The following is a 20667-nucleotide window of genomic DNA, read 5'->3' as shown; positions in this document are numbered from 1 at the left end:
CTCAATTTTAAACACGACTTTAATTACAGATTGAAAAAATCATTAGCCGATGCACCATCGAATCAACATCTACTAAGAAATTAAAGCTTCTGTTTTACATCGTTTGGTAATAAAAAGAGTTTTGTTAATTGCAGTTAGTGTCTCAAACAAATTGGATGCGTAACAAGCTAACGACGACCTTTATCAAACACATTGATGTTACAAGACAAGAACTCAAGTAGCCACTACTGGCCGAATCTTTTGCACAAAACAAAATAAGCATCTAAATCTGATTCATACACAAGATAAAATACAACATGAAAAGCAAAAGAGGCGTACATGTTAACAAGGAATTGCTTAGTCATCAAATATGCATCAGGGCTAATAAGAAAAAAAACTGAGAAATAAACCATCTGATGATGCTTTCACATAAATCCCTAGAATGTCAGTTTGCGATTATACACCACGCTAGCTTGCTGCTTCCTTTTGAAAGGGCTCGAAATGGGATAAGATACAGCAACGGAAAGACTGCAGTTAGACTGGCAGTTCAAGTCATTTTTTCTTGTCAAGACCTAGTCTTTCCTGTGTTCACAGTATGGAGCAAGCCCTATGTGACTTCTTCTTCTTTTTCTTTTGCTTTGGAGGCTGGAGCACCACCTTTATAGCAGCATCAAAAACTGCTTTCACATTCTGCAGTTGCATCACATAACTCCCCATCAATTACAAGGGCAAGAACATGATTTAAGTGCCAAGTGACGAACAGAATATGCACACCTGTTGTGTCTTTGAACTACATTCGATGTATGCAGGAGATCCAATCAGCTTCCTCAGTTCCTCTCCCTTCAGAGAAAAAGCAATTTCAGACCAAAAAGTTGAAAAGTTTTAGGGAAGAAGAGAAAGAGTAATGCAAAATAATACAAACACACAGGATGCTTGTACTCTACCTGAGCTGTAGTAATTGGTACTGCACCTGGATGATCAATAAAGAACTGCTTATCATCCCGAAGATCTGCAAATGGCAAAGACCATATAGAATCCGAGGGCATTTTTATAGAGAAAAAGAGATTGAAAGCATTCACAATAAGAACAAACTGCAGAACAGAGGTTACAACAAAGTTATGAGATTAGGAACTTTCAATCGCTAGCATCAATCAAAGTCTAACCATGATTTAAAGTTGGCATGGCCAACACACAATTGAAGGTAAAAATGAAAATACAGTCTGACTAATCCTTCTGGACCGAATCAGTAACTGCCACTATTTAAATTCATCATCGAGATAAATAATATAAGGGAAAAAAATACAAGGAAACAGATGATATATGAAAGGAATACAGATTAGTTCATAAGAACTGAAATCAAAACTATGAGAATGGAGCTCCCCCCGGAATTGCCACAAAGGTTTGACTATCCTAAAATGAAAGATCTTCACAACCAATCATCCCCAGCCACAGAACAATCTTACAATTGGATACAAATATTTATTGAAGAAAATCAATCAAAGGAGCCAACAAAAAGCAACTGAGCAATCAATCAATCAAAACCAAGGAAAATTGTAGATGACAATAACAAACATATGCTAGCTTATTCTATGCCAGGGAGAATTCCACAAACATCTTATCATTGATACCTTCAGAACATATAACAAAGATATTCCATACAGGACTAGCACTATCTTGTAAACACATAAAACGCCAAAACAAATAACTTCATTGATTCTCAATAAAGGCAGGATATACGTCAATTCATATCTTAAAGCACATGTACACATCTGAAAGAAGGATAACGAACTAAATGACATTTTCTAATGTATCTGGATATTGCATCCCTATTCCCTGACTTGAATGAACATCAACGGGCTACTGATTTCATTTGTTTAACAGGAAATGAGGGCCCCCCATAACCTAAACAAAACATCCCTAATCACTAAACCAGTCTGTGTGGAGCAGGGAAAGGGATATTACGGTCACAGTCCTAAAAGTATCATCTACCATACCTGAATAATAATCAATCTATCTTAATTACACTTTTCATTTATAGCAACTCTCTGATCTTCAGGAACTACAAATCTTTCTTTCAAAAACATGCATTCTCCTCGCCCTTACAGTTCAAATGATCTATGGCAGTTGGCCACATGGTTACAATCCCAGAAATATTTGCCGAACATCTGGTCGCTAGGGAGTCAAACCAATCGACCTCCACAAAAACAAGACTACTAACAAATACTTAAAAATAAGAACCATAATAAAAAGTAGGGGTCACAAAAAATCTTACCTAGCTTAGTCCCAACAAGAATTATTGGAACACCAGGCGCATAGTGCCTCAGTTCTGGAATCCACTGAAACAAAACCAAGAAAACCATTCATCAGCAAACAGTATCTCCACACAATTCGTATCAAAGACATATCATGTCCAAATAAGAAGCCATGAACAATTAAAAACCTTCTTGGCGACATTTTCATAGCTGGCCTTGCTAATCAGTGAGAATGCAAGAATAAACACATCAGCTCCTCTATAACTTAACGGTCTCAATCTATTGTAATCCTCCTGACCTGTTAATATGCAAACACAATTCATCAATTCAAGCAGAACCTTTCATCACTTGAACAAATAAATGAGCAAAAATCAAAGACGAATAAATACAAAATAATGAAACATCAAATTACCAGCAGTGTCCCATAACCCTAAGTTGACCGTACTCCCATCAACAACCACATTCGCACTGAAATTGTCAAAGACAGTTGGCACATAGTCCTGTTTTCCCAACGAATAGTTACAAATTATGTAAAGAAATCTCATTATTGAAGTACTTAATAGTAATTAAGCAAAATACAAATTTCGATCATACAACCGAAACGGCATAACAATGCAACAATCAATAAGAAATTAAGAAAGGGCAAATAATAGGATTAAAGAAGAAGAAAAAAGAGAAGAAGCAGTCACTGACCGTTGGGAAAGTGTTGCTGGTGTAAGAAATAAGCATGCAAGTTTTTCCGACGGCGCCGTCACCGACAGTGACGCACTTTATGAACCTCGACGCGCTCATTTGCGCCACCAGATCTCTATTCTCTTTTTTAGTTTATTCCGACAATGCCCTTGGAAGACTGCTCAGGTTCTTTACGTGCACTTCTTGCCACAGACTTCACTCATTTCGAAGACTAAAAGAGAACAACTCAGTTCGTCAACGGGAGCTCAGGAATTGAGTGAAAAGAAGTCTTGAATTAAGGTAGCGAAGGTAATTAAACCCTAATCTGCAGAGAGACAGAGAGAGAGAGAGAGAGAGAGAGCAGCGGCGAAAGCAACAATGCCAACCAAAAAAAGAAAGCGAGGGATGGCCAATGAGAGAGGAAAGAGAAGGGGAAAGAAATCGCTTTGCGGTTGAAATGTTAGCTGACCTAGCCAACCTTTTGCCAGCTATGTAACCAACAACTCCTTAACATCATTTACCGCAATATCTTCATTTTCCATACAATAATTAAAATTATTTTTTAAAACATAGAGGCAAATAAAACGGACCTTCATTATCTTTAAAAAAAAAAAACCCTTATTTTCACCTAAATTGACCAAATTTATTAATAAAATAACTATGATTTTATCACTTAAATTTTAAATAGTGACTTTTTAATCAAATGATAATTAAATTTGATCTACACTCAAACGAGTGGAATTTCAATAGTAGAATTTTATTTTTAACGAAATATATATATATATATATATATATATATATATATATATATATATATATATATTAACTAAAGTAAGTAATACCCATAAGGGCACAAATTGTAACAGTTTAATTGCTTATTAATAGAACTCGTGAGAAATCGTGTCTTATTTTTAATTTTTAATAGTTATTATTTCTATAACAGATAAAATAAATAAAATATTGAAAATATGTAACTAAAATTGTTTCAAGCTGTTTTATACTTTTGAAATTAAAAAGACCATTTTTGGGAAGAAAAAAGAGTGAGAGAGAGAGAGAAGTAAAAAAAAGAAAGCTCTTTGACTTGTGCGTCTGTTAATCCAATAACTTTCCGCCAAAACTACTAATAAAATAGAGCCACACAGAAAAGTAGAATGTTACGGGGTCCCACGTGAACGTGCGGGGCAGTGTCATTCCATTATTATTCGTTTTAACACTAATTTATCGGGTTTATATAGAATCTTCAGCCCTGTACCGACGTGCTTCATTGTGAATTGACGCAGATGTTTAGTTGCCTGTGCAAAATCCCGAAAAGAGGGAGAGAAAAATAAATAAAAAAACTCTCAGGCAGTTTGGAAATTAAAATTTGATTTTTAGCGTACGAAAGAATTTGTTGGGATACTTCCAGAGTGTCGATAATTTCGATTCCGTTAATTACGCTAATTAAGTACGGCATTACTTTTAATTTGGTGGGTAGCACATGGGATGGGGATGAGTTTGGTGCCAGCTCGCATGTGCTTCGGCTTATTGAGAATGGTACATACCAACTCTCCAGCAACATCATAATTTCTTAACTAAAATTGCTTGGGCTGGCCCATTTCATTTCTATATGTTGCGGGCTATTATTATTCTACAGTTGCTAATCCCCTCTTGAATAAGATCGTAGACAGTAGACACACTATACCTCCTCCCCCCTCCCCCAAAAAAAAAAGAAAGTAATGATCTCAATGTATTTTCTGATTTTTGAGTCTTTGGAATTTTGATTTTAGAGGGGCTCCTTATTTATTTTTTTTCCACAAAAAAGAAAATAGGAATCGATGTATCTCTCAAATATTAGTGGGATTAGATCAAAATTAGTGATGTAGGGTAGTTGTGTATTACAAGCGATATATTTTTTAGAGGCCATAACTTGAGTTATAGGTATCTGTTTTCGGCATATAATATACCGTTTCGAATATTTTGAGGAAACGAATTTAACCTATAATTGCTTATGTCGTTCTGCCCCGAGGTTGAGCTTAAAATTTTGCTTTTTTCCTAGTCGGTTCTTAGTTTTAAGATTTTTTTTCTTATTTTTGTTGATTTTTCTAGAATTTTTATCTTTTTTTTAGAACTTGAATTTTAGTGTTATTTGTTTTCCTTTTCTTATTTTAATTAGAAAAATTTAATTATCATATTATATTTCGAATTTGCCTATTTTGATAAATTTGTGATATTTAGACTTGTTACAAAAGGAGTTCAAAACCCTAATTTTATTCGTTCAGAATTTTTTAATAAAATTTATCATTATTCAAAAACCTCTATTTCTTCTATCAATTTACTTTCAACATTTTCACTTCGTCAATTAGTCTCAATAGATTTTTAGATTGTATTACGTATGTATGTATCTAAATTCTCATTAGATAGATAGATAGATATATAATAACAATTGGAGGAAAAAAAAAAAAAAAAAACCTTAGTTCAAGTATGAAGATGATATGTGTCAGGTTTATGGGACTACTTCTCAATCAAGCAATGTTCTTGTTCTTCGTCTTCGTTCGCTTTACTGAAAAACCAAGCAGATAAATCAACTGGCCTTTTTAATTAGTAGATGGTTAAGACTTAAGAATCCTTCCGTACGATTCAAATTTAATCATGAAACAAAGGATGATGACAATTTAAGGTAAAAAACTATTCAATACGGTCCAGTTTTTCAACATTTTAAATTTAATGCAGTGATAAAGATATTGTTACGTTTCCTTCTGTTTGCTTTTCCGTTTCAACCTCTAATAATTGTGATATCTTTTCATGTGCATGCATGAATTGAAGCTGGTATGATAAATAACTTTGAGCCACAAATGAAAGCCAATACAATTAGGTTTGAGGTCGATATCAGGCCTTCCTCTTTCTGTCACGATAAGGGTTCAACTTTCAAGTGACATGCTTAACTGCAACTAAACGGGTACCCCAAATTTTATTCCAGTAAATGATGAACATCTATCGTAACACAGCCAGCTAATTGTTAAGAGTTAGAGGGTCCACGCAACAAAATTAGAAGCAAAGTAGATGATCGACAAGTAAATGAACCAGCGAAAGCGGCTAACGCACTCGCTATTTGCTCACGTATTTGCCCTTAGCACCATACGTTAACCATCAGTTACACTTATAACTTATAGACAGTTAATTAAGCAGCCGATCGAGTTGTTGGACGGCCAACTAATTAAAACATTTACATTAATTGGAGGTCGCGGAGTTGCCTTTTCTTTACGTCCGTGGGCACTTCATCACATGATACACTGCTTGGTGCTTGCCTTTCACGTTCCTTTTTCAAGATTGATTTTAGCTATCTATTTCCTTTGTTCTGGGCGCCTGTTTTCTGACAAATTAATTTGCAGTCTCCGATGGAAGAAGTTGAGCTAGCTACGTCTGGTGGTGGTGGGGTTAATGATGATAACTTAATTCCAAAAATGAAGCAGCAAACAAATCCAAGCAAAAAGCAGAGTGGTTCATTTCTCAGTTTGTTTGCTGCTGCTGATAAAATTGACTGTGTATTGATGTTCCTTGGAAGTCTAGGGGCTTTCATCCATGGCGCTACCCTTCCTGTATTCTTCATTTTGTTTGGTCGTATGATCGATTCTTTAGGACATTTATCTTCACATCCTCATAGATTGACCTCTCGCATCTCTGAGGTAAAATATAAATAAAAAGAATGCCTCCAGTGGCTGTCATTTGGAAATCAAGCTTTAAAGTTTCCTTTCTTTGACTCTTTTCTTAGAGCTTACTGATACTGTCTGTACTAGTACTTTTGAGCATATGGCTGGTGTGTTGAACTTGTACTAACTGCTATTTCTTATTCTTCATATAATCAAGAGGAATTTTTTCAAAGAATTTCAATTTATTTGACAAGATTGGAAGTGATTTTAAAAAATTTTGTTATAATTCTCGACGTTTTAGCTGGTTTTTAGGCGTTGGTTCTGTAAATGCTGATCATGGCAATCTTTATTGTCTTCAAATGGCACTAGTACTTACTAAGACTGACCAGGCTTTCTTCTGCTTCATTCTACCAATGCCTAACTTTCATCTGAGATCTCTTTTCTCTCCGCTCCACAAAACAGCCTGTTTATTTTGTATCATAGTTTTAGGATGTTGGTATTCCAATTTTCATATGAGATCTTGTATTCATTTGTCTGCAGCATGCTCTTTACTTGGTCTACCTTGGACTTGTTGCTTTGGTATCGGCATGGATAGGTATGCTTTTTGGATTTGAAGTCTCACCTGCGCAGCGTAGTTTTCTATTTCATTTTTACCTGATTTCCTTAAATTCACAATTGAGATATTCATTTCAGGCGTTGCATTCTGGATGCAAACTGGGGAGAGACAGACAGCTCGCTTGCGGCTCAAGTATCTTCAGTCAGTTTTAAAGAAGGACATGAGTTTCTTTGACACGGAAGCCAGAGATTCTAATATCATTTTTCACATTTCAAGCGATGCAATACTAGTGCAGGATGCAATTGGTGACAAGGTACACCAGCATACAAGTAGCTATGTCTGCTAGCACGTTAGACAAAAATTTGATTAAGCTACTTAATACTATCCTTATATATCTCGATGCAGACAGGCCATGCTTTGCGCTACCTTTCTCAGTTCTTTGTTGGATTTGCCGTAGGATTCACGTCAGTATGGCAGCTGACACTGCTCACGTTGGCTGTGGTTCCATTAATAGCTGTAGCAGGGGGAGCTTATACCATAACTATGTCTACATTATCTGAGAAAGGTGAGGCTGCTTACGGCGAAGCTGGAAAGGTTGCGGAAGAGGTAATGCATTGTCCTTAATACATAAAAGCCGTCAATATCCATTAGAACACAGGAATTCATTTTGTTACCGCCACTTGCATGGATCAGATTATTTCTCAAGTGCGCGCTGTGTACGCATTTGTTGGAGAGGCGAAAGCAATAGAATCATATTCTCATTCACTTAAGGAAGCCCTTAAACAGGGGAAGAAAAGTGGCGTTGCAAAGGGTATTGGTGTTGGCCTCACCTACGGGCTATTGTTTTGTGCTTGGGCATTGCTTCTCTGGTATGCCGGTATACTCGTCAGACATGGAGACACAAATGGAGGCAAAGCATTCACGACAATTATCAACGTCATCTTTAGTGGATTGTAAGTTTAATCTGAATAATATAATAGCTATTATGGAATCTGTAACTGGTTAATCATTTTTTACCCGATGTAGTGCTCTTGGTCAAGCTGCTCCAAACCTTGCTGCCATTGCTAAAGGCAAGGCTGCTGCTGCCAACATTATCAGTATTATTAAAGAAAATTCCCACTCCTCTGAAAGACCAGGTGATGATGGAATTACGCTGCCAAAACTGGCGGGGCAAATTGAATTTTCTGAAGTCTGTTTTGCTTATCCCTCACGACCCCATATGGTCTTCGAAAATTTGAACTTTTCGGTAGACGCTGGCAAAACTTTTGCATTTGTTGGTCCCAGTGGATCTGGCAAGAGCACAATCATATCAATGGTACAACGTTTATATGAACCCACTTCAGGTATTTGACTTTACTAAGCATTAACTGTTAATTTCTATTAACTTGAAAGAGGTCATTTGACATATTGCAAATTTTTACTAGGTAAAATACTGCTAGACGGGCATGATCTTAAGAGTCTTCAGTTAAAATGGTTGAGAGAACAGATGGGATTGGTTAGTCAAGAACCAGCATTATTTGCCACAAGTATAGCCAACAATATTCTTCTTGGTAAAGAAGATGCAAGCATGGATCGGGTAATAGAAGCTGCCAAAGCTGCTAATGCACATTCTTTTGTTGAAGGATTACCTGATGGTTACCAAACTCAGGTGGGTCATTTTCCAAACCGCTTCTAATATATAGGAAGCTGTTATTTCTATTACTGGATGCTATTATTTTGACTGATAGTTGATGGTTTGTTGGATTTAGGTTGGAGAAGGAGGAACTCAGCTTTCTGGAGGACAGAAACAGAGAATTGCTATTGCAAGAGCAGTGCTGAGAAACCCAAAAATATTGCTTTTAGATGAGGCCACCAGCGCTCTTGATGCGGAATCAGAACTCATTGTTCAGCGGGCTCTCGAAAAAATTATGTCAAATCGGACTACAATAGTTGTTGCCCACCGCTTATCTACTGTGCGAGATGTGGACACAATTATGGTCTTAAAGAATGGTCAAGTTGTTGAAAGTGGAACTCACGTGGACTTAATATCCAAGGGAGGCGAATACGCGGCACTCGTGAACTTGCAATCATCAGAACATCTTTCAAATCCAAGCTCAATATGTTACTCTGGTTCTTCCAGGCATTCTAGCTTCCGAGACTTTCCCAGCAGTCGTCGCTATGATGTCGAGTTTGAGTCAAGTAAAAGAAGAGAACTGCAGTCAAGTGATCAGAGCTTTGCTCCTAGCCCATCAATTTGGGAATTACTCAAGTTAAATGCAGCAGAGTGGCCATATGCTGTGCTTGGATCAGTTGGTGCAATTCTGGCTGGCATGGAAGCTCCTCTTTTTGCCCTTGGAATCACTCATATCTTGACTGCATTTTACTCTCCTCACGATTCTCAAATCAAACGAGTGGTTGATCAGGTAGCTCTTATTTTTGTTGGACTGGCGGTTGTTACCATACCCGTGTATCTGTTGCAACACTACTTTTATACATTGATGGGAGAGCATTTGACTGCTCGAGTTCGCTTATCAATGTTCTCAGGTTCATTCATCTTCTCTTTTCAATTTTATATACTCAATGCATTTACAGATTAAACTGAAATCTTTTTTTCTTTTATTAACTGCAGCAATACTTTCCAATGAGATTGGCTGGTTTGATTTGGATGAGAACAATACAGGATTATTGATATCAACTTTAGCTGCAGATGCAACCTTAGTACGAAGTGCTCTGGCTGACCGCCTCTCAATAATTGTGCAGAATGTCGCTCTCACAGTGACTGCATTTGTCATAGCCTTTATACTAAGTTGGCGCTTGGCAGCTGTTGTCGCTGCCTCCTTGCCCCTGCTCATTGGAGCTTTCGTGGCTGAGGTAAGTAACAGAAATCATCAAGTAATCATTTCAATCATCTTTTCCGCCTGCAACTACAAATTTATGTTTTCTTATGTTTTTTTTTTCCCAGCAACTTTTTCTTAAAGGCTTTGGAGGAGATTACAACAGAGCCTACTCTAGAGCAACTTCTGTAGCACGTGAAGCAATTGCTAATATACGAACAGTTGCTGCATATGGCATTGAAAAACGAATTTCGATCCAGTTTGCCTCAGAACTAAGCCAACCCAACAAGCAAGCACTTTTGCGAGGCCACATATCAGGATTCGGCTATGGTGTGTCACAGTTGCTGTCTCTGTGTTCCTACGCACTTGGCCTTTGGTATGCATCAGTTCTTATCAAGCAAAAAGGCTCCAACTTTGGCGACATAATGAAATCCTTCATGGTTTTGATAATCACAGCACTGGCAGTAGCTGAGACACTTGCCCTTGCACCAGACATTGTGAAGGGGTCACAAGCACTTGGGCCAGTTTTTGGCATTCTCTACAGAAAGACCGCCATACAACCTGATGATCCTGCATCAAAAGAGGTAACTGAAATCAAGGGAAACATAGAGCTCAGAAATGTGAGTTTCAAGTACCCTGTGAGGCCTGACATCACAATATTTGAAAACTTAAATCTCAAAGTTTCAGCTGGCAGGAGTCTTGCAGTAGTAGGCCAAAGTGGGTCTGGGAAGAGTACAGTGATTTCCCTTGTCATGAGATTTTATGACCCCATTTCAGGAACAGTTCTGATAGATGGATATGATATCAGAACTTTGAACTTAAGATCTCTGAGGAGAAAAATCGGATTAGTTCAGCAAGAGCCAGCATTGTTTTCGACAACTATTTATGAAAACATCAAGTACGGAAATGAGGACGCATCAGAAATTGAATTAATGAAAGCAACCAAAGCTGCAAATGCTCATGGGTTCATCAGTAGAATGCCCGAAGGGTATCAAAGCCATGTTGGTGACAGAGGGGTGCAATTATCAGGAGGTCAAAAGCAAAGGGTGGCAATTGCTAGAGCAATACTGAAAAACCCATCCATTCTTCTATTAGATGAAGCCACAAGCGCATTAGACACTGCGTCTGAGAATTTGATTCAAGAGGCTCTTGATAAGCTCATGGAAGGGCGAACAACAATAATGGTAGCACATAGATTGTCTACCATTCGCAATGCAGATAAAATTGCAGTGCTGCAACAGGGGAAAGTTGCTGAAATTGGAAGCCATGAACAGCTTCTCAGAAAAGAGAATGGTATTTACAAGCAATTAATCAGACTCCAGCAAGATAAGAACCCAGAAGCTATGGAGTAATTGCGTTATATAAACTGGACCAAGACGGTTGAGTAATAACAAGGACTTATAGCTAAACATAATTTGCTGCCTATAACAAATGTAAGCACGCAAGTGTTTATTTTTTAGTATATTAATCTCTAAATGTGGAATTGTATACAAAATATGTGCCTAATTTGGCAATTATCATCAATCGATTCTAGTAATTGAGAAAAGCTTATATTATTTTGTGTAAACCTTATATTAATAGTGTTCAATAAATTTACCAAAATTATAGTACTTTCCAAATTATCAAAACGACATGTATATTAGGTTATTTGATAATATTGTCATTTCAAGCTGATTGCGAGTTAAAATTTACGGTGAATTATAAGGACATAAAATTGTCATTGTTCAAAAATTTTACATTTAGATTGGATATTAGTAAAGTATGTTGTGCTTTAAGACCTATTATTTGAACACAATAATAGAGAATGAATGTTTATATGAAAACTACCTTCACTCAATTATACAATATAATTAAGGAAGGAAATACTCTTACTTTACGCTTGTGGGGTTTTGAATATTAGTGAGAGTTAAAATTTAGGTAGAGTTCCATAAGAATTTATGTAAATTGGTCACAATAATAGTATGATTTATAAATATTAGTTATAATCTCATGTAATAAAAAAAAATTACATGACTTTAAAAAAAAAGATTATGATCTTTAAATACTTGAATTACACAGTAACTTTGAAAAAATATAAACATTTGATGGAGTTTTAACAAGTGACATTGATATTTCAGAATAATATTGTTGTCATGACCTAGATAGATTTGAAAGAGCAGGGGCAATATCAAGAAAAGGCAATAAAAACAAAAACTCCGATTCTTTCCAATGCCTTTTGATAAATTGTACAATTTATTAAAGTGAGCTTTGACTTGGGACATATTACTTGATAAATTTGTTGAAGAGATATTTAGAATTTATCCTTTAATAATTTAATCTTCGAATAATTAAATTTAATTCCAATATTATTTATAAAATATTATCCTATTTAATTTTAATTAACACGACCCATTTCGTTAATTAATCTCGCTTTGATGGCATACAAAATTTGAGTTAAGTCTATTAATGTAAAAGTTTAGTTCCTTATAACCTTGTGACATTATCTTTATTACTTGAAACAATAAACGAACATGCTTAGAAAATTTGATGTCTTTTACTAACATATGACTTAGAATAAATAACGTGTGAAATTATTCTTTATTACTTGAAACAATAAACGAACGTACTAAGAAAAATTGATGTCTTTTACTAACTTATGACTTTAAAAAAAAATGTGATAGACATACTACAAGAGTTATGATTTCAACAAAAGCATAATTACTCGGGAAAAATGCTGTCTTCGACAACCAACAACTCGGAACAAAAGCATACATACGAGCTACGAAAGTGGTGACTTCAATCGGATAAACTGGTGAGTTATAAAAAATGCCTGAACACGTGTGAACTGATTTATGGTTGAATGTCAAATCTTAAGGGAAGCATAATTGCAACGGTTCCAATTCCATCGCGCTACAGGTGACTCATTTACGGTGGACATTTGGTATAAAATTGATTGGAAAATGAAAAGACGGAGCAACAATAAATCATCAAATTCTGCCGCCTCGGGTGGTCCTTAAGCTTGGCTATCATAATTAACGAATTCAATAGTATGCAAATTCGGATTCAGTAGTACAGGAGGTTTGCCAATTATAACGCAGCTCATTAATTGTCATCGGGTCCACGCATGACGCAACTGCATGCTTAAGAAGGAAGAACACGATACACTACGAGCTATATACATACAATGCTAATTTTTTACGCAGGTTCTCTCAACGCCATACGTATATTGGCAAGTTGTCGGGTTTCCATTTGGGAAAATTCTACACTCTTCAAGTACTTAAAATTATATAGAATAATAAGAACAGCAAAAATATAAAATAAAACGGAAGATTATTAAAGGAAACAAATCAGCCTTAATCAAAGATCAGGATTTTGATGTTAGAGATTTGAGTTGGTATTCCAAGATATCAATATTCCACATTGCTTAGAGAAGAGAGCTCAAGTTGATTTATTTATGGAAATCCAATATGGTGGGGTGACAAACCCATTAAAAGAAGGCTCGTGTGCACGAAACTAAATTCAAGAGAGGAGCTCGTTTTATAAATATTTTCTTCATCGTTCTTTTCATTCTACTGTTCAAATTATCGTATTGGATTGACCTTTGTCTATCATTCTTACACCGAGATATCAAATCTGAAAGCGTGAAATTTAATCTTAAGGAGAGTGTTGTTTAACTTTTTTTTTATTTGTTTTTTTAAATTTCCGCTCAAATTCCCAACATTAGGCGCGCAGAAAGTATTATCCTAGAATTAGAGTTCTGTAATCCACTTAAGTGAGTTGTGTAAAACATCAGTTGTTAGTGTACTAATAAAGTTTTATGCGTACTAAATTGACTACGCTAGTAAGAGAACAAAAATTTACTTAATTTTACTGAGATCCTGCTGCAACTGTAAATCGTCCCATATGAAGTTTCCATCCATATACTCCCATTCAATCTCCTCCATAAACTTCTAAACCTCCGATGTCTCAATTGACTAAAACACAACATAAGATAATATTAAGTTAAAGGGACTGATTTTTACCTTCACAATCTAGCTCTTCCTTCTCTCTTTCGGTATCCAGTGGCAAAGAGTAAAAGTGTACTTGCAAGGACCCTCCAATGCTCAACGAAAGTTGTCTAGAATAATAATGTTAGAATAGTAAACTATAAAATAGTGGATTCTAGTATTTCTAGACAAAAATCAAAATTTCAGCATAAAAGTCCAAAACAGTGGCAGCATGCCTCTATTTATTTATAAACCCAGATCCCAACTCTTGAGGTAGATTTGTCCCAATTGGTTCAGAGTAATGTTAGGTGTAGAGAAAGATGAGAGAAATTTGTCTTCTCTCTCTCTACTCACCCACTCTCTTTCTTCCATTTTCTTATTTATTTCTCTCATCTTTCTTTACACTAAATATTTTCCATTGGTTCACCACGTGTCCCTTATAAACTAGGATATGTGGCATTACATTTAAAGTACAAACACACACTAACTATGCTATATTTACATTTTAACCTTAATGAAAATTACCACAAAATACAAATACATATTAACTTAAACTCACACATAATTTCTTTATAATTAAACACTTTTAGTTAAAAACTTTTACACCAAATACACGGATCATAATAATAATAATAACAAAAAGAGTCTTGTTAGGAACTCGAGACCCCTCTTTTGATTACTAGTTTTCTCTTTATTTTGAAAAAATAAAAATAAAACAAATATTGTGGTGGACTGGTGGGAAGTGATCGAACTGTCGAAGGCGATGCCAAGGATGCGGAGGAGACGGCGGAGATGTAATAACAGGTGTTGCCGGCGATGGTGTTTGGAAAGGTGGAGTTTATGATGGTGATGGGGAGAGAAGGGTCATGGGCATTGGGCAAGCATTAATTTGCCTAATTCAACCATTTTCACCAAGTGACCAGAGAACAATTGTAACTTAATTTTATCCTCCACAGCCGTGGTTTAACTGTGTTGCATCTAATCGAAGTTATGATTTATCAAACAACAATTTCAGCTCAAATGCTCATAATTGCCACCACCGACTCCATTGTCTTAATGATTCTCTGTCTTAATTGATCGTTGTTGGGTTATTAGATTTAGGAAAACTGTTTAATTATATAAATAGGGTGTCTTTAAGGGTTGGGGTGTTACAAGTACTTTTGAGGGGTGTCGAAAGTTTAACTCCACATAATTTAGTTGATCCACTCTGAGGCCCAAACCCGAACCTGCTCCGGATTTATCATTAGTTCTTAGGGTTTATAAGAAGTATTTCTTCCAATTCTGTAGCAAACATTTCAATCTCTCCCTAACCCGCGAATCAAGGTATGCCTTCAAAACTCTGCTTATTGGAATGCAAAAAAAATTAAAACCGAAAAAATAAATCTGCAGCTTATTGTTATTCTCGATTATGTAGTATATAGGTGTCCTCTTTTTTTTTTTTTTCAATTTTTTTTCGGCTTTACTGATTTCGTTTGTTAACTTGTAACTCAAGTGAGTCAATGAACTACATAATCGATTTGTTTACTAGTTTCTATGGTGTATTCCTCTAAAACTACCTTATTCAACCAAGCAGTCATCGAAAGCACATCCATGGCAGATCCTCTAGGACGAGATTTCCTGTTCTGCAAGTTCTGTGGGACAATGCTTCGTATGGAATCAAATCACGTCGTATGCTCCTCATGCAAATTTAAGAAAAATGTCCAAGGTATAGCCATCGAACCTCTCAGTACTCCAAATGAGCCTGCATGTTAATGTATTTGCTGGATTGAGAATTTTGTTGTGTGAAAACAATTGGTTCATGCGTCATGTCTATAATGCGTTCGTCCCTGAATACTACACGCGGCAGATTTGATGTTGGGAGTAATGATGATTGATGAATGAAACCATTTTTTACTTTTCATTGCTGAGTGATGGCTTACTTTTCTGTGCTGACTACCACTTTGTGCAGATGTTGCTGACAGAGAAATAAGTTACGCGGTTACTGCCGAAGTATGCCTTCAACTAAATTACTGATACTTACTTTCACTTGACTGGTTTTGTCTTTTTAAAATGGTTTCTTAATGTATTGTAGGAACTATAAAAGATTATGACCTTGTATATCACAGTTCTGCTAAAATTAAAGTAGTCTTTCATTTAATGAGAGATAGTAGTTTTACAAACTTTCTGTGGCTCTGGCATTCAATTGTTGGTTTGGTTGTGATCGTTCTTTTAAATTGGATGTTCATGTGCAAATGGATTGAAATAGTTTAGAAGTCAGGTTTGTGGATGAATTACAATGTTAAGAGAATTATAACATGGGAAAATAGTAAGGCTACTGGAAAAGCAATTGTTTCAAATGGAATGGGACTATGCGCTACCTTAGGTTCTTTGGGATGCATCTAGTTTTTATCTAATTCATATTGCTTTGAGCAAAATTATGTTTGTGGTGGCAACACTTAATTTAGCCCATGTGCATGTGCTTTCTATTTTTCTCTTAAAAATCAGAATTTATGTTGGTTAGGCTCCATGATTGTAAAAATATCAGTCTGCTATACTTACTATAAGACATGTTATCTGTCGATTATTTGGGCTGGTGATATTGGAGTTGGCCGTCAGTCCATTAGGGAAATTCCATTCCATCTGTGGGTTTTCTTCTGCTTGGATCAATTTATGGTATCTGCTTTATATGTAATGTAGTAGTTTCCTAAACGGTAACCTTAATTAAACTGATTTTGTTGCATGTTTGATGTCAGTGTTGGCAATGTATGTGGAAATTAGTTTATTATCTTCTCCCTCATCTTTTGTGCCATTCCCACTATGATCCAATTTCTGATGTGTGCCCTTGTTGTATTGTAGGAAATAAAAAGAGAGTTAGGCATATCTTTATTTGAACAGCCTCAAGGGGATAAAGGGGAGACACAGTTGTCCAAGGTAGCTGCATTTTGGAAACACTGATGTATCGTATTTGTTAATCTTCTTTTTTTCTTTTTTTTCTCTCTAATAATGATCTTGTTTTGGCAGGTAAAAAGGGCGTGTGAAAAATGCCAAAATCCAGAGATGTATTATTCAACCAGACAAGTATTTCCTTATGCTAATGCTTCTTCTTACTTTCCCTTCAAAATTGATTGTCATTGAAAGTAGTCTCACTCTTCCTTTTCGATCTAAATACAGACAAGATCAGCCGATGAAGGGCAGACTACTTACTATATTTGCCCCCGTTGTGGTCACCGATGTCAAGAGAGTTGAGTGTATCTAAATATTCTGGTTCTAGGATGAAGGTTTATGCTGGAAAAGGCTTAACTGGGACACATTTATTGGCTTCAATTGATTGTCTGAATATTCCACCATCATGGAAAAGGCCCCCGATTGGATTCACTGGATTGTCTGTATATTCAACCATGTACTTGCATTTTTTATTTTTTATTTTATTTTCCAACCAGAAAAATGCTGTCACAGTTGCTTCAGACCATACAGAGAAATTTTTGTGAAGATCTAAACCCACCGTTAACTGGATTGTCTGAATATTCAACCATGTACTTGCAATTTTTTTCCCCCAACTAGAACGAAAGCTCTCACCGTTGCTTCAGACCATACAGAGAAATTTTTATGAAGATATAAATGATATTATTGCAGAAACGAAATAAATCCAAAGCTTATGTTTGTGCACCCCAGCTTTAAAAAAATCGAAGGGGTCACAGACCTCCCAAGTTACCAAGAGGAAAAAACAGAAAATGGGGGAAAAAGAAAGGAAAAAGTGACAAAGACAATGGCCGAGATACACGATCGGCCAGGCCTTTATTTACAAATTACAAACAAACTTCACCGGAGGCGTAACAGTCGCCGGAGATTGTCCGTAGCCCCAGCATCAACCCCAGCAGCCTCAGCGTTGCAACTGATCAGCTTTGGTCTAAGAGCGAACTTGACAAAGACAAGTTACCAAGAGGAAAAAACAGAAAATGGGGGAAAAAGAAAGAAAGGAAAAAGTGACAAAGACAATGGCCGAGATACACGATCGGCCGGGCCTTTATTTACAAATTACAAACAAACTTCACCGGAGGCGTAACAGTCGCCGGAGATTGTCCGTAGCCCCAGCATCAACCCCAGCAGCCTCAGCGTTGCAACTGATCAGCTTTGGTCTAAGAGCGAACTTGACAAAGACAAGTTACCAAGAGGAAAAAACAGAAAATGGGGGAAAAAGAAAGAAAGGAAAAAGTGACAAAGACAATGGCCGAGATACACGATCGGCCGGGCCTTTATTTACAAATTACAAACAAACTTCAACGGAGGCGTAACAGTCGCCGGAGATTGTCCGTAGCCCCAGCATCAACCCCAGCAGCCTCAGCGTTGCAACTGATCAGCTTTGGTCTAAGAGCGAACTTGGGCAAAGGCAAGCTACTTGGAGGAGGAGAGACAGTAAACAGAGACCCTGAAAACTTTTCCAAATCCTTGACGGCAACAATACCTGCAGACAGAACCTTAGAGACATCTTTTGGAAGATCATTTGGGTCTGGTCCTGAAGGGTTGACTGAGGTTACAATAAAAGACTCTGAAATTGTCTTTTCGATTGGTTTTAAAAGTTCAATCTTTGATTCATCTTCTCTTTTGTTGGGTCGTTTTGAATTTGATTTCTTCGGCGTCAGAGATTGGTCTCTGGTTCTGTTGGATTTTCTGTTAATTGGATACCGGCTTCGTGACGGGAGAGGGTTGTGAATTGGCAGAGGAAGCAGAGGTGGCGGCTGTTGCTGTTGCTGATGATAGTTATCAAGTGAAAGTGGAGGATATGAATATGTGGTTAAAGGAGGAGCTAACAAAATGCCTCTATGCATATTTTCACCGCGTTTTGAAACGAAACCACGAGTGTTTTTCTGTTGATTTTTCATCTGCTCATACGGAGAAAATGCTTGATCAGCTGATAATTGTCTCAGAATAGTCTCCATACCAAGAAAGAGTAGATTTTGAACAGATTCCTGAAACTTACAAATAGGACAAGCAGGCTATGATCTTGAAGAAAAATAATACGATCAATCGCCGGAAACTTAGCTATGCAAAAAAAAGAAAAGAAAAAAAATTCACCGAATTTTCTTGACTGAAGACGGCAATCAATGTTTACTATACAAATTAAGTTGATATAACAAAAGAAATAGGAATGATCCTCTCAGAAAATAGTAAAATTTTGATCCAGAATGGATCTAAAGTACCCTGTTAAGGGGATTTGTATTGCAATGTATAATAATGTAACTATACCCAGCTTAGATGAATCTTCATTTTACCCAACTCAATGGCCCATTTTATAGAACAGAAGGCTCCAACGGCTACTTTTATTTTACAATTTGTTTTATTTTTCATATTCTTAATTAATTAAAATGTCTCAATTACCCCAAATTTACCGACAACCGTTGCGGTCGGCAACCCCAAAGTTCCAAGACCGGGGACACTGCAGCCGCCGATGCGATCTTGGCCATTGGATTAACTATTTTCTTTTAGCCGTTGGGTTGATTTTGGCCGTTGATCTCTTCCCTCGATTTCCTCGGAGTTTACTGAAGAAATCCCAGCCATACACGATATCAACATTGTGGGCCCACACTTTTTAAAGCATTGTTGTTGTCTTGATGACCTCATGTGCAAGGAATAAGTGAGGGCAACACAAAAGTTTGTTAAAGATGTTGGCATGATAAAGAAACGAAGTTGTCCCACGTATACGTGGCAATATATCAGCCATTCTTGACTTTCCCTGTTGAGATATTATTGGGCATGATTAGTTAGTGGGTCAATCGTATGTAAGGATTGATCGTGGCCACATTTTTTAAGAAATTTCGATAGAGATTTAAGATTATTTCTACAAAGCACTGAGTACTGACTATAGCCACCAACTCATTTGAGGTGAATTTGACATTGAGATATTATAGTTTTAAGTTACAATATCTGTGATGTAATGGTTGTTGAGTGTTTTATAAATCATTAGTTATCTAATAAAAGTTTATGATATCTAAAGATATATTTATCAAATGATATTTGTAACATTTTATTCAAATAATATTAAATTTATTTAAAAATAATTGGACCAACTTTCAAAATCCAACTAGTCTGTTTAGACAGATGATTCAACAAGACTTTAATTTATTTAATTAACACGTTCTTCTCCTATCTTATTTAGAGGCTTTTTTTTAAAAAAAAATTAAAATTGATAATTTGTCCGTTCCCTCATCTATCATGATTTCTCTTGGACTTAATTATTTCTATAAAAGTTCTTTTTTAGGAATTTGGTTATTTCATTAGAACATCTACAGAAATAACCAAATTTCTCTTGTAAGTATTTAATTTTGATCATCATAATGTAAGAATTTATCGGTGATCGAAAGATATTTCAATATGCAAATCTGACAACTGTGTGCGTTTCATTAGTAGGTTTGAGTTGCGTCCAGTTGCAAGAAACTATGTGTTGATGATGATGACTTGTGAAATACGACTCGTGACATTAATTTTCAAATTGAAGACAAAAGAGATCGATTTTGGCCTGGACTCTGGAGCACCGAAAGTGAGTCTTGTTTTCTTGGAGTAAAAATTGAAGTTTGAGCTTTTATGATCTATTAAACGATTACATAAATTCACGTGAACCGTACTAAACCCACAAATTATGGAATTTTATAGTATAATATTGCATAAAAACTTTTACTCTCGTATAAATATATACATTTCTAGCCATTCATTTACGTTCTGGTTATATATCTTTGGTTTGTTCGTTTATGGGTTGAAAAATAACAACTTGAAATGGAAATAATTAATAATGTTTGTTCGTTAAAATAGAAAGGGGAATGGAAATGAGAT

At 36.2% G+C, this 20667-nt stretch overlaps 4 protein-coding genes across 8 annotated transcripts; 2 read left to right on the top strand and 2 right to left on the bottom strand.

Moving 5' to 3' along the window:
• Positions 1 to 156: 156 nt before the first annotated feature.
• LOC102612652 (rac-like GTP-binding protein 5) lies at positions 157 to 3362 on the bottom strand. The gene is made up of 7 exons (XM_006473626.3): positions 2925 to 3362; positions 2644 to 2731; positions 2420 to 2529; positions 2252 to 2315; positions 924 to 988; positions 754 to 819; positions 157 to 669 (listed from the first exon to the last, which is right to left on the bottom strand). Exons 1-7 carry the CDS (start codon positions 3021 to 3023, stop codon positions 568 to 570), a joined length of 594 nt encoding a protein of 197 aa, XP_006473689.1. The 5' UTR covers positions 3024 to 3362; the 3' UTR covers positions 157 to 567.
• Positions 3363 to 5744: 2382 nt separating this feature from the next.
• On the top strand, positions 5745 to 11449 carry LOC102612150 (ABC transporter B family member 13-like). Of its 2 annotated transcripts, XM_006473624.4 has the most exons (11): positions 5745 to 6179; positions 6272 to 6565; positions 7070 to 7124; positions 7223 to 7398; positions 7491 to 7691; positions 7779 to 8038; positions 8112 to 8428; positions 8510 to 8733; positions 8834 to 9608; positions 9694 to 9935; positions 10027 to 11449. In XM_006473624.4, the coding sequence occupies exons 1-11, from the start codon at positions 6165 to 6167 to the stop codon at positions 11248 to 11250; spliced, it is 3783 nt and encodes a 1260-aa protein (XP_006473687.2). In that variant the 5' UTR covers positions 5745 to 6164; the 3' UTR covers positions 11251 to 11449. The 2 variants fall into 2 exon arrangements, with proteins under 2 accessions (XP_006473687.2, XP_006473688.2); XM_006473625.3 differs by lacking the exons at positions 5745 to 6179; positions 6272 to 6565; positions 7070 to 7124 and having other exon boundaries at positions 7251 to 7398; positions 7543 to 7691.
• Positions 11450 to 15030: 3581 nt separating this feature from the next.
• LOC102611182 (uncharacterized) lies at positions 15031 to 17374 on the top strand. 3 transcript variants are annotated; one of them, XM_006473621.4, is made up of 6 exons: positions 15031 to 15186; positions 15437 to 15568; positions 15812 to 15852; positions 16699 to 16773; positions 16864 to 16920; positions 17014 to 17374. In XM_006473621.4, the coding sequence occupies exons 2-6, from the start codon at positions 15454 to 15456 to the stop codon at positions 17086 to 17088; spliced, it is 363 nt and encodes a 120-aa protein (XP_006473684.2). In that variant the 5' UTR covers positions 15031 to 15186; positions 15437 to 15453; the 3' UTR covers positions 17089 to 17374. The 3 variants fall into 3 exon arrangements, with proteins under 3 accessions (XP_006473684.2, XP_006473683.2, XP_024952898.2); XM_006473620.4 differs by having other exon boundaries at positions 15055 to 15186; positions 15392 to 15568; XM_025097130.2 differs by having other exon boundaries at positions 15165 to 15186; positions 15356 to 15568.
• A 681-nt stretch (positions 17375 to 18055) lies between these two features.
• Positions 18056 to 19126, bottom strand: LOC102611662 (uncharacterized). 2 transcript variants are annotated; one of them, XM_006473623.4, is made up of 2 exons: positions 18821 to 19126; positions 18056 to 18722 (listed from the first exon to the last, which is right to left on the bottom strand). In XM_006473623.4, exon 2 carries the CDS (start codon positions 18720 to 18722, stop codon positions 18120 to 18122), a length of 603 nt encoding a protein of 200 aa, XP_006473686.2. In that variant the 5' UTR covers positions 18821 to 19126; the 3' UTR covers positions 18056 to 18119. The 2 variants fall into 2 exon arrangements, with proteins under 2 accessions (XP_006473686.2, XP_006473685.2); XM_006473622.4 differs by having other exon boundaries at positions 18056 to 19126.
• Between the last annotated feature and the right edge of the window lie 1541 nt (positions 19127 to 20667).

The sequence above is a fragment of the Citrus sinensis genome, chromosome 5 (assembly GCF_022201045.2).
Source record: "Citrus sinensis cultivar Valencia sweet orange chromosome 5, DVS_A1.0, whole genome shotgun sequence".
NCBI classification, from domain to species: Eukaryota; Viridiplantae; Streptophyta; class Magnoliopsida; order Sapindales; family Rutaceae; genus Citrus; species Citrus sinensis.
This window is presented reverse-complemented; position numbering and strand designations above follow the sequence as displayed.

Coding starts and splice junctions, on each gene's coding strand:
- LOC102611182 (XM_006473620.4), top strand. CDS start 15,397: ATGGTGTATTCCTCTAAAACTACCTTATTCAACCAAGCAGTCATCGAA. Junction 15,569..15,811: donor ATTTAAGAAAAATGTCCAAG/GTATAGCCATCG, acceptor CACTTTGTGCAG/ATGTTGCTGACAGAGAAATA. Junction 16,774..16,863: donor GGGAGACACAGTTGTCCAAG/GTAGCTGCATTT, acceptor TTGTTTTGGCAG/GTAAAAAGGGCGTGTGAAAA.
- LOC102612150 (XM_006473624.4), top strand. Junction 7,125..7,222: donor TTTGGTATCGGCATGGATAG/GTATGCTTTTTG, acceptor TATTCATTTCAG/GCGTTGCATTCTGGATGCAA. Junction 8,429..8,509: donor TTTATATGAACCCACTTCAG/GTATTTGACTTT, acceptor AATTTTTACTAG/GTAAAATACTGCTAGACGGG.
- LOC102611662 (XM_006473622.4), bottom strand. CDS start 18,779: ATGGAGACTATTCTGAGACAATTATCAGCTGATCAAGCATTTTCTCCG.
- LOC102612652 (XM_006473626.3), bottom strand. CDS start 3,023: ATGAGCGCGTCGAGGTTCATAAAGTGCGTCACTGTCGGTGACGGCGCC. Junction 2,732..2,924: donor CCAGCAACACTTTCCCAACG/GTCAGTGACTGC, acceptor TTGGGAAAACAG/GACTATGTGCCAACTGTCTT. Junction 2,316..2,419: donor ATGAAAATGTCGCCAAGAAG/GTTTTTAATTGT, acceptor GTTTTGTTTCAG/TGGATTCCAGAACTGAGGCA.